Below are 20494 nucleotides of genomic sequence, written 5' to 3'. Positions count from 1 at the left end.
TGACCTGTAAGGCCCGGCTCCAGTCAGCGCCAGAAATGGCATTGATCAATGCCCCTCCGGCCCCATGTCGGAGTTGGGGGATCAGAATGGGAACAGCACAGCCGGTGGGCACCAGAAGTGTCGGGACTGGGACCGGGTTGGGGAAGGATGAGGTGGGACACTGGTTCAGATCCAGGGAAGGATCCCTCGAGCCCAACTGGAACTGAGGCCGAAGCCCTCGGATGCAACCAGAAAGGGCCCCTGCCGGCTCCTTGCCGCTCAAAGGCACACCAGAGGAGTCGGCCAACCCAAATATGAGGTGCATGGCCTCAGAAAACTCATAATTGGCAGTGGTCGCCTCCAGCTCCAGGAAAGTCAGGGAAGCGCGGAGCTGGGCCAGGCGCAGAATGCCTAGAAGAAAGCTTCAACAACTTATTTTCCTTGTGTCCAGACTTACTTGAGTGTCCCAAGCACTTGGAGTGGGATGACAACTTCAGACTCCGCAACCACTTCCGGGCCATTCTTCTCGACCGGGATCTCGAGTGTTGCACATTAGACTGCCATCAGCTTGAGGGATCACTCCTGCAAAGCCTTGGGGTTCCTGGCACAGCAGTCTGAGCATGACTTTGGGGTGATAGTCGCACTCAAGAGTGCGCAGGCAAACAAGATGCTGGTCCGTCACTGACATCAGTCCGTGACAGGCACCACAGGGCTTGAAGCCGGGCTTCTTGGATGACATCCCTGCCACACCTGGAGGTAAAACCGACAACGCATATGGAGTCGATCGGTGCCACCTACCAGCGTGCAGCTTATGAAAAATCTTCCAGAGCCAGTCTTAAGCCTGGGGAAATTCTAAGGTAAGGGATCTGCAGCTAGAAGTCTCTATCAGATAACATTTTCACATGCTACACATGAAGAAATTATTGTAGGTGCCTGCTGCTCCCACAGCTGCTTTCTGCACCATAGTTATTTTTAACTTTCTATTTTCAAACATGCATGGTACAGAAGGTACTATCTGGTTAAGGAAGCTCAACACACATACAATGAACGCCAAGTCTCAGAGACAAAGGCAACTGGAACACAACTAGCATAGCCACAATACCCCCACATTATAATTAATTTTAACACATGGTTGAAATTAAAAAGACTACAGCTGTTTTATCCAGACCAAAACACGGACATGCTGGTCCTTTGAATATCCAGACGAAGAGGGTACTTTACAACTTCAGAAAATGTGGACAACATTTACAAATGTTAAGTAGCTTGTTGCAATACCGGATCACGCAAACGCCTGAACTCTGTGCGGCACGGCTCGCCGTCTGACCGGATGGCCTATTGACTTCTGAAGACGACAGGTCCGAGTTTCTACGACGAAAATATGAACGGCAGAGGAGAAATGCCACTAAGACATTTTGTTGCTCGATTGTTTGTCAGAGAATGAGGAAGTAATCTCTCTATCCATCTTCTGTTTCAAATTAACTACAAGCTGCTTTGCGCACATTTCCAGGTGTCAGGTTCCCGGAGTCACCATCCTCCTCCAAGAGTTAAATTGCAAACTGGCATGCCTTCATTTTATTTACCAGATTATTAAAGGGCAGGGTACACACTGTGTAACTGCTTGCTTACAAAGGACAGCCTTTTAATAAATTGGCAGCATATGGCACTGTCCGTGCTTTAAATAGGCTGGTAATGTCTGGTACTGAGTACCGGCACTTTTTTTAATTTGAGAGGTAGAGTACCCGCACTTCAAGAAAAACGTAATACTTTCAATTGGAGAGTACCGGCACGAATCAAGAAACAAGCAGGTTCTCTGGGACAGAGTACCTGCACTTCTTTCCCCCCCCCCCCATTTCAAGCACTGGGCACTGTACAATTAATCAAGGTTCTTCTAGTGTCGGTGTTTAAGCTCAAGAAAGCAAAGCTTACACCCAATACTGTAGCAATGCTGTAACCTAGCGCTATAAAAGCAACCAAGAGTCATTAGTGTCAGAAGGCGTACGAACATACCTGCATATCGTTGTCAAAAGGCCACACACAGGGTAATTAATCCCTTTATAGCATGTGTGTGTAATTATAAATACACACACACACACACACACACACACACACAACTACCTTCATCGGCCTCACGCAACCTCACCTCAACTGAAGGCAGTTGTGCAGAAACGCTTTCCTGTTGGGATCATTTATTAAATTCCAAGAATACACGTTCTGGAGTGCTGTTTCTTCATAGTATAACTGGAGGAAAGTGTGGAGAGAGATATATATATATTATTTTTTTTTTTACGTCTGGTAATGTTGCTGTAGGTGTTGTGTAACTCACTGGCCAAGTTTTTCTTGCTTGCGAGATACAGTGCAGTGTCTAAATTCACTGCCGTAAAGGTGATAACAGTGAGATGAGGCAGCCAGTGGAGGTCGCCCAGAGTGTGGAGTGACTTCTTTAGGCTTTGATCAGCTAGGCAGCATCGTGGAGGACATTCTTCAACCGGGTGGATGGGACTATGATGCTACAAGCAGTCGTCCACAGCATCGTATCTGGCATCCATACTTAAGTTTGGTGCTGCCTCTCACCAAGATGGAATAGCAAAATGTAATTACAGTTGATATTTGCTACTGCTAACATTCTTAAATATTGTTGAATATAAAGAACAAGCACATGCCTCTGAAATTTACTCTAAATTCAAGCTTGAATCAAATTACATGTGCCTCTGAAAAATTAAACTGAAATTTATCATCACATTTATTTAATATATAAATCATGAAATATCTGAAAATCGTTAGTCATGCATTAGCATCTAGATTACTGTCACACCTCTCCAAATTGTTCAAAAAAGCAAAATCAGCGCTTTATCCACTAGGACTGCTACAGGGATTAACAAAATTACAGTCACAGAGAGCAGGGATACCATGGACTATAGTCAAGTTTAGATACCCAGGTATGTACATTAGACATGGAGAACAGCAGACACACAACACACCTGGGGCGGGTAATTCAGGGTCTGCCTGCGTCCATAAAATTCTGGAACACTTTCAAATTATCCTTTATGGGGAAAATATGACTTAAACAATGGTAGTGCTAACCCGTTGCTTTTATGTTCTTCTGGCGACCATGTATGAGATACCAAGAACATTTTTCAAGAAGCTTGATAGACTATTGATAGAGCTGCTGTGGGCTGACAAACGCAGGTGGTGGGCCCTGGGGTTCTCCGGAGCGAATGGGACAAGGGTGGAATGAAAGTAACCAACCTGGAACTTTACTATTTGGTGGCACAACAAAAGCATGCAATCCACTGGCTTGATATAGAAAGCAATTGGGAAGGAGCCCTGCTGGAAAGTGCCCATGATGGCTGTCAACTCGGCGCATTGATGACTGTCATAGATGCAATACCGCTGAGGATGACTTTCTACATATAGTGTGGAGATGCCCAAATATCGGACCATGCTGGACGGATATTGGACGGAGATGTTACACGGTCTTCAAGAGGTGACAGGATGGGAAGCGCTGTACACAGTTAAGCAATGTATCCTAGGCCTACTCCCTGAAACTGCCTCAAAAAAACTGAGCCACTGCTTCACAATGCTAAGGTTAGTGGTGGCTAAAAAGTGCCTAGTGATAGGCTGGGCCAGCCCTAGACCTCTTAGACAAGAGAACTGGCGCGGAGACTTGATGGCATGGGCAGAAGAGGCATATATGCGCAAAACCCAATGAGACGAAGAAGTTACAGATTTTTTGCGCGCTTGAGGGATAATGCGACAAACACTGCTAGGCTCCTTCAGCGACAAGCGTGGTGGTTAGCAAGACCAAATGGGTGTGGAAATAAAAGAAATGGACTAGTAGTGCAACTCCCCTATATGACGCAAACCACAAAGAAGAATCTTCATACAGGTTGAAGAAATGGAAAATGTAGAGACCATATCTTACTCAGGATAGTCCTGCAGGCATCTGGAAGCGGGCGGGGGGGGGGGGTGACTGGCTTGGTGGGTGGGTAGGTGGGAACGCTGCGGACTGTTAGTGGTTACTTCGATGTTTTATATAGTTTTTTTTTTTTTAACTTTTTGGGACAAACATAATTGTGAGTGATATATTCCATCATCCCCAACATGTTGAATGCAAATTATTTGGGGAAACACTATTACCTGTATTGTCCTGCTACTCTGATACAGTACCATAAAGACTAGATCTGTGGATTAAAGGTGAGCTGAGGTAGCGACTCATCAATCATTGACAAATTCGCTCCTATACAATTCACGGTGAGGGTGACACGAGGGCGTACAATGAGCACCTGGAAACAGTGCGAGTAGTCTATTACAGTCCCATCATCCTTTTGCTTCCCTTGTTGTGCCGGACTTGTTTTTAGGTTGTGCATGGCAGGGCACAAGCGCTGCTTTTCCGACGTGTTGGTATGTGTCTGGGCTTTTAACCATGCCCACCAGTACCACTCGTTCGTGGGCTTGCCCTTCAAAAATCCTTTGATGACACTGGTAAATGGTTTAAGTTTGTCCCTCCTTGGGGAGGTTGTGTTACCGCCTCGGGCACCGCCAGTTACTGGCTAATTGCACTTCTGCTGATAAGTTTGAATGCGAGCGAACTTCTTTTTCCTTTTGTAGGTCTCTTCAAGTTGGTTCCAATGGCGGCCTTAGCACTGTGAATTGGCTCACTCATGCAAAACTTTTATATTTCATTTTCAATTTATGTGGCAAAAAAAGTCTGGATAGGTGTTTACAATGCTAATAGCTCGAACTTGAGCAAATGCGAGACCCATTGCATTGCAAATGCTGGTTTTCTTTAGTTGGAGCTTGCCGCCATTGGCCAAAACGCTGGGATTGATATCTGGCAGAGGCGCGGGCATGGTTGCTCTGGCATTCTCTATCCCAATCATCTTTAGGCAGCTTATTGCCTCTTAACCCACCCCAGGTGAGGCCATCTCTGTCCTACCAGCTCACAATTTTGACATGGGGTGGAGGGGCAGTACTGCTATTGAATGGACCCTTGGCTTCGAGACCTTCTGTGGGAATGGTTTCGACACCCCTCCCTGTGGTTAGCTGTTTCTTTTACTGTATGTTGTTTAGAAAAGCGGGTGCCACCTGGGTGCTTTGCGGCTTGACATGCCCGAGTTCTAGGAGGTGCCCTCATGTGTCTCCCCTCTATCTGGAAAAGTCAGGTTTTCATATCACAGAGTTTGTTTATCTTTAGGCTTTTTTGTAAATTAAGAATGCTTTATATTTTCTGTTTAAAAATAGTGTTATTATCTGTCTTCTTTTCACCGTGGTAATAGTCGTCTCATTGTATTATCACACTCTTTTCTGCTTCTTGTAGTCCATTCAGCGAACGTATATATTTATTGTACGAGCTCAATAATTTTTTTATTGAGTGATCTGGGCAAGCATTGTAGAAGTGCCACAAAACAAAATACAATTGCCAACTTCTACACAATACTAGTATGGTACAAATAGTGTATTCAAAGCACACATCACAAACCTAGTAATACTTAGAGACTGTTTACTACACTCATCTAGTACAGTAAAAGTGGAACTAGTGCATATCTAACAGGCAAGGAGTTTGACAGCACAATGCTTGGAGTCGGAGAGTTTGGCTACACAGAGTACACAGAACGGAAATGATGCTGGCTACAAAAACAAAATCAGGTTTATTGTTTCACCATGCTTTTGTTATTTAAGATGTACCTCGTTTCTACCAACATGTTGGTAGAACCATTATTAATCCTGAAGGTGAGACAATTACAGCCCTAATAATTCCTACCATGGAGTTTGTTACTCCACTGAAATTAGTAAGTGGCTGAAGTTTTAAGTTTGTCTTCTAATATGTGGCTGTGAGATGAGGAACGACAAGTAATGCACTTTTCATAGTGCCCTGCGTACTTGTGATATTCATGAGTCTTTTTCACATTGGTAATTTCTTGTTTGAATTTGCACTGTAAAATTATAAGCTGTTTTTAAATGATTAACTGGTTGTTTTATTTCTTGTCATTTCCATTTCTGAACCTAAATGATGTGTTTTTTTATTTGTAGTGCATAGCTTTCTTCTAGTGGTGAATATTGTTTGCTGGTTCAGTGCCGGTTGATCTGCAGTAGGCTCGTTGCATGTGTAGTGACAGCTAGCTGGTGGTGTGTACGTACGTACTGGTGGTTGGTTGGTGTTGACTTTATTGGGGGCAGGCTGTGGCTTGTCTGCTGTCTAGGTATACTGGTAGCTGGCTGGCATTGCACGCATACTGGGGGGGGGGGGGGTGGAGGGAAAGGGAATTGGTGGCTAGCTAGCAGTGTTTGCATGCTGGCAGCTGGCTGCCCATATGGGTCTAGTAGCAGCTGGTTTATGGAATGCGAGGAGTGGCATTTGGCTGGCTGTGTGCGTGTGGCATGATCATTGGTTGACGGTGTTTATGAGGTGATTTACTGGCTGTGTGTTAGTATGTAAGTTGGCTGATGGCTGGGTAAGTATTGGGTTGATTCGTTTGTCAGTCCTGTGGGCTTATGAAAGTGAAAGGCCCGTAAATGGCACAGTTTGTTGACTTAAGCGCGATACTGACTTGGGCCTGCAACTGGAGGTGTGAACAGCTTTATGTTTATGGCACATGAATGGTATGTGACGGGACTGTAAAGCAGATGGTGTGCCTTGACATGGTTCACACCTCATGAGCAGTCAGTGTTCAGTATGTTGATGTTCCAGTTATCCTATTAACAGTGGCTTCTGCATTGTGATTTACAAGAGGTCATTTGTTAATAGCATTTGAACTTTCCACTCACCCTAGTGTAAAAGCCACCCTGTAGGTGCCTGCGCTAGAGTAGTGGATGGGCGTGCATTATTAGTTTTCTCACCTTCACTGCCAGTGTACACATTGTCTCTATGGAAGCCATACCAACCTAGACATTTCTGAAACCTAGACACCCAGTGGCACCCAGGGTGAGGTTACTTGCACACATCTTGCAACTTTTTTTCTTTCAAACTTTAACGAAAACATGCATTTTCCTCACATTTCTATGAAGGAAAGTTCAGTAATCTGCATGGATCCACAAATTTCCTACAACCTAGCATTTCCATTCTTATCCCACTTAATAAAAAAAAAAAAAAAAAAAAATAACTACTACCCCCCACTTGCGTGAGTGGGCCTATCGCCCATAACAGAAACAGCTCAAACCTGGGACCATGCAAATCAGAAACCATCTTGGCCAAATCCCTGATTTCATTTGTTTCTAACACATGTGCTAGGCACCATTTTTAAGTGGGACAAGTGTGACAATGCAGTGTAGAAGAAAATTTGTGGATCCCCACAGATCCTCAAACATTACCTCTAAGAAATGTTATGAAAATGTGTATTTCTTGGACAAAATTTGAGGTTTTTAACGGGTTAGGAGTTAAAAAAAAAATTTCAAAAAAAATCCTGCATGATCCACACAAGTCAGACCACCTTGCCTTGCCTGGTGGCGGCTGAGCTATACCCAGCTATCCACATTGTAAAAAAGTGTTAATTTCACTCTGTGAAATGTGATATATCCAAGACTCATTTTAGGGTGCTGTGTCTCGGCTGCTAGGCCCAACCACACAAGTGGTGTATTGTTTTTATTGGGTGAAGTGGGAACACAGAATAATGGAACATTTGTAATTACCTATTTGATTTTTCCTGCATTTTTGGCTTGCAAATGTAATCCAATGAACAAGAGTAGACATTTTCCAAAATGCCCTCTGAATAACAGGACAGAGCGGGTAACCTCAAATTCAGAGGTGTACAAATAACCACCGTTCCTAAACTCAGTATCTTGTGCGTAGTTCAGAAACATAAATTTGCTTCATACCCATTTTTAATTCATTATATTTTAACATGTGAATGGATGTATGATCAGTACTTAACAAAAATCACAAACTTCAGCTCAGTTGTTGGCTCTGCATATAGCATGTTTTTTGAGAATCTGTAAATCCTATATATCCCTGTGGCCGAACAGTCTATCAAGCGTAATGATGTACTGCCTTTGTAAAGTGGTCATTGTAACATAAAAGATTACAGATGAAAATGTCACCTATCGCTATTTTCTTCCTAGTGATTTTAATTATTTTTTATTCAATGATTAGTTTCTTTGGGAACATCTTGAGGGATCTACACAAATGCCCCGTTAGTGAAGTCAGAACGTTGTCTAGTTTTCAGAAATGTATAGATTTTGGTAGCTCACCCATTGATTTCACACCTATTTCAATGATGAACTGCAAGTAGGTTGAAGCCACAGACACTAGGAAAAACAGACTCCTTCTGCAAAAAATGCAAACACTGGTTAAAAGATTGCTACAGCTCTGCTGGTTTCTGAAAGCTGGGAAGAGTGTCAGCCTAGCACCGCACACCTTTCGTTTATGACATTTCTTTTAGAAGGAAAAAAATAAAAAAAAGATTTCTTACATAGCACTTTCCCCCATTCAACCCCCTCCCCCAATATCCACAAAATGTTGCTATATTTCGACTATTTTCTCTGTTTCCTCTAGGAGAATCTACAATCCCAGCGTACCTATAGAATCCCCAAAATGTGTGTGGGGGGGGGGGGGAAATGGACAGTAATTTGACCTGGATACCATATGTGGAAAACAATTATGAAAACTTCAGTATGAAGTGCCCTGGATGTCAAAAAAGGGCTTAGCCATCTGGGGGACAAAAGACTTGGCAATCACGTGGTGAAAATACACTTGCCTCCGAACAACATATTTGAATACTGGAGGTGAGGATAGGAAAACCTGTACAGGACATCTGAAATTCAAAATACACTTTCACAGCGATGGAGGACGCTTGACTGAGAGTGGCACTCAAGGCCTGAAATACTTGGACTAGCTCTGCCGTTTCGACAAACAATGCGAATCGCCACTCGTATATAAACAATCATCCTTGAAACCTGCACTAAGAACACGTGATGATGCACGAGTTAGTTTTGTAGCACTCACATAAATGAAGTTTGATTATTCCTCGAACGCTGGTCGAACAGCAAGGCTTAGGGAAACCGATCGAATTTTACGGGCCTGCAATGTTCTTTTTTGTATGTCTCACCCTTACAAGCATAACTTGTAGAATGCATTTTAAGATTTTGGTGGGTTCAGCAGATATTGCAGAGATTTGTGTACAACCTCCATATGACTTGTTTGAACACAAAATAACCACAATATGCCCTTATGAATAAAAAAAGTAAGGGCTTGTTGAAGGATTGGCACATAATCTGGGATTACAAAACAGCTAAAGCCCCAGAGTGAATAAAACTTTAATGCTCCAGAGGAAACCAATTATCCATCATGAATGTTGCGTGAAAACTCAACTAGCCAAAACTCAAGACGATGAAGCTTCCAAAGGCTTCCTTAAACAGCAGGACACATCACCCATCGTTTTGAAATATAGCCGTGGTACGACTCTACCAGTTACAGACTGTCACAGTGGAGAGAGAAAAAGAAAATCTCTTAAAATTAAAATAAATAAAGAGAGCTTACAAGAAGACACTGGAGATAAAAGTGAAATGTGTAAAAGGGGAAAAGCAGAGATGCAACTCTAAGCAGTATTTGGATTGCATTTATGCAGTGCATTTGCCACAAAAAAAATCCTCCAGAGGAATTTCCAAATGTGCCATTGCCGGTGGGAGCAAGAACCTACGATTCATACCCAATGATAAAGTCCCGGTGGACCAGTTCTTTGTGTGCACTGCAACTAAATATAGGTATTAGCAATTTAAAATAACGCTGTGCCCACAAACGCTTGATCCTCCTAAAATCCAGCTGATTCATTTGCACGTATAGTGAAGATTAAAAAAAGAAGGGGTGACAGGGCTGCCTTTCTTTCGAAACCGTCAGGCAGAGTGCAGTGAGACAATGTATCTTTAAGCAGGGTCGTAGAAAGAGAAATGGAGACGCTTTTGGCAACTCTGCAAACAAACGGATCAAGTTTTATTCTCCGAGAATAGAGTTCTAAAAGTAATTCATGTGTGCCAAAGCCGACCATACAGAACTGCATGACGCACCACATTGTCAGGCCCGCAGCTGATGGGCGACCTTCAAATGCACTTGGCAGATGAACTGGTCCTTTGAAGACCGATGTAAATATATCAAAACTACTCAGATTGTGATGTTAATTGATGTTAGTTTCTGGTAATCGGATTAATTTGTAGATGTGGAACAGGCATAACCAAAGTTTAATTGTTATTGTGTCCTCATTTCTTTAACACAATTGCCTTTGCTGGTCGCGCTCAAACCTCTGGTTATGAGATGGTAATAAAATTATTTGACTGATCTGTCTCAAATAATGGCTGTGACAAACCAATCACGATTATGGCCGATCATTAAAACTTATCTGCCTATGTGTTCCCTTCCTAAACGTACACCAGAGTTAAAAGCAGTTTATCGCCCTAAAAAAAAAAAAAAAAAAAAAAGGGAAGGGTGTCAAAAACTGAATAAGATAATAAATCCCTGAAGAGAATAGTCACCCCTGCGCACTGGACGTTTACTGATGCAAGATATGACAGTGCAATTAACATGTGAGTCTCTCTACATTCACCTCTTTTCTTCAAATCCAAATTCTGGTGGGCGTTTTTTTTTTTTTTTTTTTTTTTTTTTTTTTTTTTTAAATGCAAGGCAAACCATGTGCAGTAGATCGCTGTACATGCTCAGCAACATATCTACGGGAATCTAAGGCAGAGAATGTGTCAACGCTATGCCTTGCTGATATGAGATAAAGGCATCTTCCCTGCGCTCTTTTTTTGGGTCTAGCTCGGTGGGGCAGTTGTCTGCTTGAAGTATTGTTACCAATTCTTTAAAATAATTCGAAGACTGTCGCTCCAACCAGGAGAAGCACTCTGTCCGCATGCTATTGGTATATCATTCTAACTACCAGGAAGTGTTTCTGCCGGAATTCAGGAGGGACTATTTTATGTCTTAAAAGAACACAATCATCACACTGTAATAAAGAAGCAATATATTTATGGAGTTTTGCAAACTGGGGGCTTTCAAGGCAACCTCGGGACTGAGGGTCAACTGAACCAAAACGTCTGTTTCCATTACATCCCACCTGCCCTACATACACCATATTAGTTAATGCTCACTATATTATGTGGGCACCCTCCATGTTTAAATATTTCGGCTTGAACGTCTACCATGCCGCCCAAAACCTTCTGGATGGCAATTTGGTGAAGGACATCTCCTCCCTCCAAATTACTTTTTGGTGTTCTCTCCCTCTAAGGGTACAGGGCTGAATGGCTCTCTCCAAGGTGCCAATGATGCCACAACTTCTCTATTATTTAGCCAATCTATCAAACCACATACCCCACAGCATACGCCATACACTGAACACCATGTTGGGGAACAGGACCTAGGGTAAAGAACAGCACCAACCAAACTACAACACCATACTGACTTGGGAGGCCTGGGAGCCCCCATTTTTCAGACATTACAATCTGGTGGTCCAGCTTCAGTGGCCAGCTCGTTGGCTAGCTAGTCCCAATTTGGAGGAAGCGTGCAACAAACAAAGCGTCCTCACCACCATTTGTGAGCTGCTACTTACAAAACCAGTCTTATCTAAGACTCTCAATAACATACTACGTGTTGCTCAAAGCTGCTACCATAGAGATCAGAGTGCCTCCCCTGGTGTGTCGCTATATGTGCTGATGATTCACCCCCACCCAGAAATCGATGCACGCTTTCTGCAAAGCTGCAGGTCGGGATGTGGCAGAGAAATGGGAGAACTCAAGGGTAAGGTCAACTGATGACCTGTTTCAAGACGGAGACTTGATACTTTGACGATGTTGAACAGACTGCCTCCCTGCAGGACAGTTTTTGATTCACAGGAGGTTGGTTGTGGAATTTGAACCCTTCTGGGGAGTCCCCGCCTATGAACCTCCCACCCACCCGTTCCTTCAAGTCTTGTTTGCAATGGAAACAGGCAGGGAACTCATCTCCTGGATTATTAAAGCCATACCGAACAAGACTGTGGCCCCATTAGTAGCTATTCTGGAGATGTGCGAGCTAGATAGACGGCACCCTCTGACTACCAAGGAGTAAAATAAAGTGCCTAGATATCGACACAAAGTTTCCCCAATGCACGATTCCAGTACATACAACACAACATTTAACAGAGATAAACTAAATTCGGCTAGTCTCCACAACATTCACCCCAGGGCATCATCAGAATATCCTTGCTGCCACACCCTTCAGGCAGACGTTCTCCATATTTTCTGGGACTGACAGCACAAGACTTTTGGGCTGACGACTGCATGATTCTTACCCAGATCAAGAACCATGAAGATTTAAACTACGTGGAGGGCTGCCTGTTGAGGCTTTATAAACGTCAGAGGAGCAATACACCGTTAGATTTACCTGGTCCTCCTGTTAACTAGTCGCACACTCACAATGAAGTAGAAAGCCCCGTCAGTGCTGCACACCACACAAATGCAAAGCATGGTTGTTCACTGGGCTGAAGTGGAGTCTGTATCTGCCTAGAGAGGAGATATAGGATCGCTGACGGCACACCACTGAAGCCGCATGGGATGAGCTCCACCTCAGATTCCAAGGCAATGCTAGGGATGATACCAGGCCAACATAGCCTGGCCCAGATAACACACTCCACCATGCCCCTGCAAATCCTAAATTAGTGATACCCCATCCACAGGAAGCTCCTCCGGAGGAGTGTCACCCCCCCACCCCCAGTGTTGATCATCATTTCCTTGTAAAGGGGCAGGGAAGAGGTGCACACCACTCCTCGGAACGCATATGTGTTTGGCCAGCCGTCTCGGGACAGCCAAACACACATGCGCAGTAGGCTCTCTCTAGCCCGGCAACACAGCTACTAGGCTGGAGAGCGCCTAAACAGCCCGTGCCTGCAGCATGCTGAGGAGACAGAGGAACGGGGGTAGAGCACAGTGTTCAGGTAAGTTTATTTTATATTTATATTTCCCCTCCCCTGCCACCTCCACGATCCCCTGCGTGCCACCCGCGAGCCGCGACTGCCCCATCACAAGTATTAGGCCCCCTTCGAGTTAACATTACTGTTTCAGGTTGGACACCTTGATACTAAGTACACCTGCTCATGGACTCTGCTGAGACATACTCACATAACTCATACTGCATGCTCAGGCTTGCTACAAGTTAACCAAGTGTTATGCTTTATTACTTCTTTTTTTACAAATGTATTTATAGGTGTCTTAATGATAGCATATTTGAAAACAGAAAACTCAATAAAGCTGGCTTTAAAAAAAAAAATTAAAAAGTTACCACACTGCAATATTGGGTTTATCTCCTTAACGCATTTCTTTTTTATTACCTTTTTCCCTCACTTTTGGCTTAGTTAAAAGGACATGCCTTAAAGTCAAAACCAGAATTTTTTCCATGCAATGCAGGTAAACAGCGTTCGCAAATTCCTCTGTTTAGATGCGTTGGACAATTAAAGTAAGACCCAATGGCTTTGCCAATGCTTCTTTTACCTAGAAAAAGAAACATACACGATCTAAGAAAGGAAGATGCCTTATGAAACCACACCATGAAGTGTTCTCAACATCGCTCACAGAGTTTCAGAAGCAAGCATGTTTTCCACATAAAATTTACTTAAACAGAAAAGTTCCCTTAAGTTTTAGAATTCTCTACTATCTCAATTCCCAACTTTTCATCGAAGTTAAACTGACCCAATGTTTTTGGCCTCAAATCATGCTCAAAAGGCTATTCAGTTAAAATGCCACCCACACTGGATGCTAGCTAACTCCTCCTCTAAAGACTTCAATGAATTGCCCGAATTCCTTCTCTTTGTCCCTTCATTTTGTAGTGGTTATAAAGGGAGGGTATCATTATTTCTACAGACTATGTAAAGGGAAGCACATCTTACCTTGCTACATTTGACCAATGCAAGTCTTGTAATAAAAAGATCAATAAATGCGTTAGCTGTACTACTATCATTATGTTGGGAGCCTTATACCAAGAAAAACAATAAATGTAAAGTGCACCGGTAATTTAGTGCGTTTTCTGAAGCTGTTGAGGAGCCATGCACAATTGCTGTAGGTTTCACACTACACAAAAGGAAGCTCCCGGCTCTCAGGCTATTCTTCTCGGACTGTACGTTTAATGCAAGTAGGTGACTCGGTCATTGTAATATTGGAATGAAAGACGGGTAATTTAAACGCCTGGTGTTGCAAGATGTACTCGACAGTACTAGATACAGCAAACAGGTCAGCCGCCACCACCACCAACCAGTAACAGGCTACCACAGAATTCCAAAGCATTTCAACATTAAAGTAACGTAGCATATTGCTAAACAACCCTTGTATTAAATAAAGCTGAGAGACTATATAGCTATTCAAATTATAGAATTTAAGGAAAGAAATGGTGCATACTAATATAAAAATCGGCTAAGAATGTGGGCGGATGCGTACAGTCAAAGAAATGGTGATGATTCACGGCTGAAGAATGAAAGGAAATCTGATAATATTTAGAAACATGTTTAGACTGAAAAACTGGGCTATAGGGGAACAGAATTCAGGGGTCGTTCAGAAAGGAGGGTCGAGATAGGTGACTACGAGGCACTTCACCCGAGCTTTAGAAGGTGGGCTTTGAGCATAGATCTGACAAAAATAAGGGTTTGGAGGTGAGGGTTTGCCCGCCTTTGCGAGGAGGGAGTTACAGTATGAACCTCAAAGCATTTTTACCAATCTGAACTTGAGTGGTGTTCAGTGAGTTTAGATATGAATAGGAGATGGTGTCTAGCTTTGCTCAGCGAGGGTGACTGAACGCATCGTTGAAGATTTTGAGCCAGTTAGAGAAAAAAAAAAAAAAGGTGATTCCTGCTGCCAGAAATCAGGGTGAGAAGTTTTTGTGCTTTGTGTTCGTGTGTGTGTGTGTGTGTGTGTGTGTGGGGGGGTGGGGGGGTGGGGGGGTGGGTCATTTGTCAGCATAACATGTGAGCAAGAGGGGCCTAGGAACGGCTCAGGAGAAGCCAGAAGGGTCTGACATCATTATAAAAAGGGTGGGTCTGTAAATGCTACACGCTATGGAAAGGGGCAGTAACAGATCAAGGGAGGCAAGTGGATCATTAGCTTACCAACAGCTGGGGGGGGGGGGGGGGAAGAGGAGAACAGGGGTGCACTAGGGTTTGGTTAAAGACTGCAAGTGGGAGAAGCCTTGTTTGCAAGCATTCCCAAGATGGGGAAGCTTCAAAGAGAGGTCAAGTGAACAAGGAAACAAAAGGCCTAGAAAGTGTGAATGAGTGAAGGTTAAGGGGTGAGGTGGGAATTAAGAACAAGAGTAAGGGTTGTGGACAGAGAGAGGCTAAGGAAAATGAGCCTCAGGCTCAGAGGTGTCAATGACGAGCAGAATGGGAAGGGGTCAATGACAGATAAACTGTAGGTGAAGTGGGCCAAAGGGGACTGGGAAGCAAGCCCAACAAAATAACGAGAGGGATAAGCACTTTCAAAGGTCGTGGGGATGGTGGGCAAGGTATTCCCTGCAGAGGAGATCTGTAAACTGCTGAGAGAGAATTTTAGTAATAGATAGGCGGTGAGGATCATAAACTAAGTTATTGATGTGACTCAGTTGAATGGGTACCACTGAAATGTGCAATGATCTGCTGCTCACAAGATTGAAACCCTGCAAGTAGCAAGAAATTGACCTATAAGAACAACAGTTATTTGTGGAAGGGTGGCAACAGAGAGCCATAGATACATTTTAAACAAGCATTGGCAAAACCAATAGGTTTCTCTTATGGAAAAACCACTGGCTTTGTCAATTTACTTTAGCCATGTTGAACATCAGTGTAGCTGCTGTGCAGCTTGGTTGAAAGTTTTTTTTTTTGTTTTTTTTTTTAAAGCACTATGCCACGGACACCACTGACTCAAGGATCAGGGATCTACTTTTTTAGTATGAGATTATTTTCAGTTTTCACACACCCAATTAAAGTTTAATTATGTTATGTCTGAGCTGAAGTTCACCCCACACAAATACAGCACCAAAAAGGCCATGCAGGGCAGTGAGCGCAGAGCCATCTGCATCTTTGTAGCATATTGAAACTCACTGACAACTTTTGGGTGCTCTTTTTTCTGGTGGTAGGAGTGGGGGCAAGCAATAAAGGGACAGGGGGTCGGGGTGGATCACACAACACAGGAGGAGGGAGAGGGCATGCAACAATGTGAGAGGAGGTGCAAGTAAAATGAACTAAAACAACCTCTCTAAGCTGGGATCAGTGGAAGGACACTCTGCAATGTAAGCAATGCTTGGCCATGCTCGGAGGTAGAGACAAGCATACAAAGAGGTAGTGAAGTCAGCATTCACTGATCAAAGAGAACCAAAGAAGTGCTAGTGACGAAAAAGTAAACCAATAGTAAGCAATGGGCAGGCTCCAATCCCCCTGTAAGTAAACAAAAGGTCTAGCAAGCAACAGGTAAGACCCAAAGTATAGGGTGGGGGTGGGGAATGAAGGACAAACTATCATAGATGGGCAGATGTCTGCCAAACATTCTGAAGGCCATAAACTAACTGACATAACCCCAAGAATATTTAGAAGAGCGTTTATGAAGGCAGGGGGGATATTTACTCTCGGAGGGGGAAACAGCCTTTACCATGCAGATAAGTATTTTTCTAAATAACAGTTTTTATACGTTCTTGCCAAAAAAAAAAAAAAGGAATTTAAGATTCAGGGATGGGTTGAGGTGACGGGAGGTGAGGGTGACTTGAGGGCTTGGTGGTGGGTAAAGGGAAGTGTGGAAGGGGGTTCTTGAATGTATGGGGTGGGTAGAGGTGAAGAGAAGCCTGATGTGTAAAAGTTAGTGACTCCTACTGCTTGCTCATCACTTAAGAACGTAAACAGAAACAGTTGCTAATAAAAATATGTAAGTTTACAAGACCATTAAGAAGTGCTACCAATTGCATTTAACCTTAGAAACTTTGTACGATCATTTTGAAGCATTCAGGCTTGTGATGACACAATGTACCTAGATTGAAAGAGATCTGTGACAGTCTCACACAAGGAATAGTTGCTGTTTATCAGTCTGCAAAGTGTTAAACCATTAAAAAAAAAAAAAAAAAATTAAATATCCGTCCCAGAGTGAGAACTTATTTACAAATGAAGAAACTTAAAAGTAGTTGCAGATCTACGTAGTAGAGGGCAAAAGAGACATCTCTAGATACCCTACGGTGTATCTATAGATTGCAAAGTAACCTAAAGATACATGCAGGGATGTACAGGCATCTGTTAATACAATGCGTACGATTTTATTGTTCTGTCATTAGGTAAAGAGTGAAGAAAAAATAAAGCTTTTATCGAAGTGGAGATAGGAAAATTATTTTATCCCCAAAAAGAACATCACTGCATGACTTCGCTTTACAAAACAGCATCTAAATGATCCACAAGACTTAAGTAAGAATGCCCTATGGACTGATGAGTCCAAAGTGGAGTTTTTTTTATTGAAATGCACAATGACATGTTTAGCAAAAATCAAACCCTGACTATCACCAACGCAAAGGGATACTAACTATCAAGCACGGCAGATGATGGGCGTGGTCTGCTTTGCTGCCGCAGGACGTGCCTGCCTCTCAGTCAGTGAGCTGACCATGAATTCTCTACACCATCATTTTCTAGAAAGAAACGTGAGGTTATCTATCCAAGAGATAGGCATGAGCTGAAAATGGATATGCAACAATAGGATACAAAATCACAATAATTAATGTGTGACTGCGTGGCTAAAATCAGAAAAGAATCGAGAGTTTTGAAAGGACGGGTTAAAGTCAAGGCCACAAACCTATTGAGGTACTGCAGTGGATCCGAAAAAGGGCTGAGCATGAGCCAACGTCTTCAAGCATAATCAAGTATGAACACTTTTGTAAACAGGGATAGGCCAAAATGGCACTTAAGTTTTGCAAACGACAAACTCACAGGAAATGTTTATTTCAAATGAAGGCTGCCAAAGAGGATTCTACCTCTTATTACATCACGGTTTACTTACTTTCGCATAAGTCTCCTGAATGTTGGCCTGTTTTGCGTTTACTAAAGAAGGAAAAAGTGAAAACTTTGATGTCTGTTATATTAGCTAAAATGTATTTGATGTCTGTTACATTAGCTAAAATGTATTTAATGTAAGGGCTTCGTAATGACTAGATGAAGGTCAGATGTGTATAAACAGACTCGAGAGGATGCATTTTCCACTTCACTGTATATCATAATACGATATGGCCAATTCCTAGACTCGTCGTCATTTCACCCCAATAAACTTCTCGGCAACCTGAGAAAACCATAATATCAGCAAATAAGAATGCTAGCTTATGACCCAAAGAATACTGAAATGAGAGCAGAAAGTACATACTAGTCAGATAGGATTACCATCTAGACACCAAATCACACATTTTCCTTTCACGGTGATGAGCTACTATGTAGAAACCAGGGAAAAGGATTGCATTGCTCCATAGAATTCCAGGCATGTCATATTCAACGTGACAAAAAAATATTAAACAGCAAAGGTCTGAGTTTCAAAGCCACAAGAAAGAAAGGCTTATGCCTCAAAATTAGGGAGTAAATCTCGCTGAAGCAAAGGATAAGTGTGGACACCTCAGTTGTGAAGCCATGGAGAACATATAAGGTGTTTTTTTGGGGGGGGGGGGGGGGGGGGGGGAAGAAAGACATTTATGTAGCAAAACGAGACCAATTACGCAGCATTTTCACAATTATGGCACATTATGTGGCAATATTATCCAGCTATTTCGAAATGTTTACCACACTGATTTAAAAGAAGCCCATTACTATAGAAAATACACAGATTTCTTAATGAAGAAAAACAAACATTCAACAAAAACGAATCAAAACATTTTTCACCAACAATTATTTGTTAGGCTCCAACTCCAAGAACAGTACGTTATTAACTGTATCATTTATACCGCCCACAATAGTTTTTAAACAATGTATACAATAAAGCACTCATCAGATAACAGACCTACTTTTATGTAGTTCTTGTAATAAAACGTTCACTCTGTTTTTTATAACCCATCTGGGTTTTAAATCTTGTACTTAGCATCTGACAGACTATGTTCACGTCTTGAAAAGACCCTGCCAAACAAGAAACCCCTTTACAGAATATTAACTTGCGTTTCATATTTACTATGTAAGCGACTTATTAAGAAATCCCTTTAGACTCCAAACCTCAGGCATTATAAATAGGACGGGACGTGTTTGAGGTTCTTCTAAATAGCACTGTATCTTGAATTAATTAGAACTCTGGTGGGAGTGGAATATAAACTGGTACTTACTTTACCAATAAAACAAATCATTTCAAACGATAAACAAGTAACCCTGGGCTTAAACTTGGCTTGAATGGCCACAACCTAAGAAGGTAGGGATACTGTGAAGATCTTTTGAGACTATTCCCGAATCTCACCCAGAATGAAAGAGATGTAGAGCGCAAAAGGAAGTATTTATGGGATTTCTAAATAAAAGCCGAGAAAGCCCGGTGAAAAGTGCGTTTTTATCATTTATTTGTGAGGGACCGCGAGTTATAGGCTTAAGGCTGTGACCAGAGACACTACTAGAGAAACAATCAAAGAAGTCCAAGAGGGAGTTCAGTCAAAGGCTGAAAATGTTTTCTTGAAAGACAGAAGGAAGCCGTCAGCAAGACACTGACAGACGGCAAAGCTCAAAGACAGTCAGAATATAGAGTTCTGTGACAGACACAGAGAAGGAATCAGCAGTGGTGAGAGACCAGGGGGAATGTTAATGCCGTATCAGTAGCAAGCTAAGAGGGCCAGTGACGAACTGGGATAGCTAATACGGACTTTGGGGAGTCACTGACAGGCGTGTGTGTGTGGGGGGGGGGGGGGGGGTAAATGACCGGCTCTAGGGGGTGAATGGCAAGCTGCTGAGTGGCCAATGGCATGCTCCAGGGTCTGAATAGCAAGCTGCAGAGGGGCCAAAACCATGCTCCAGGGGACACAATGACGACATCAACGGGTAGAGAGGCAGGGTCGGGGGAACTGTTTAAAAGGGTCTAGACAAACTCAAGAGGTGAGGTGCAATATTCCCGAAGCATTTTGTAGGATGCACAACAGTCCCTTAACTGTATTCACTTTTTTTTCATCCTTTTCGCACTACCCCTGTGCTCCCTCCTCTCACCTCCGGTGCCTTCAGAGTTTTCGGTCAGGCTACCCGCGGACTCGTGCTGGGAACCCACGCAGCCTCCCATGGGTTCCGGGGACCCCGCGGCCGCCGCCTCCGCTCACTCCGCTCACAGGCGGGGAGAACCACGCTTGCGCACAGAACTCCTCCTCCCGGTTCCTGACAGGCGCGCGACCTGCTTTCTTCGGCCGCGCGCAACTCTCCCAAGTAACATGGAAACAAAGAGGAGACTTTGGGGCGGTGTATGCTCATCGAGACATTTGTTCTTAAATTCTTGATAATGCGCATGTACCGCGTCCTCACGGCGACGGAACGTCATAGGCTGCAAACATGTTAGATACGGGCAACGTCATTGTTTTATTCAGTTATCAATTGATTTGGGGGCCCTCTAGTGGTACGTTCATAAATCAAGG

General features: G+C 43.1%; 1 protein-coding gene across 1 annotated transcript in view; it reads right to left on the bottom strand.

Moving 5' to 3' along the window:
- The window catches only part of UBTD2 (ubiquitin domain containing 2), a 345217-nt gene extending 324938 nt beyond the window's left edge, over positions 1-20279 (bottom strand). Inside the window, exon 1 of the mRNA XM_069244641.1 lies at positions 20079-20279. Coding sequence (XP_069100742.1) covers positions 20079-20148 — 70 coding nt within the window. The 5' untranslated portion in view covers positions 20149-20279. The remainder of the gene's footprint in view (positions 1-20078) is intronic.
- Positions 20280-20494: the final 215 nt, after the last annotated feature.

This window comes from Pleurodeles waltl, chromosome 7 (assembly GCF_031143425.1).
Source record: "Pleurodeles waltl isolate 20211129_DDA chromosome 7, aPleWal1.hap1.20221129, whole genome shotgun sequence".
NCBI lineage: Eukaryota > Metazoa > Chordata > Amphibia > Caudata > Salamandridae > Pleurodeles > Pleurodeles waltl.
Note: the sequence above shows the minus strand (reverse complement) of the source record. Positions and strands in the feature narration are given on the sequence as shown.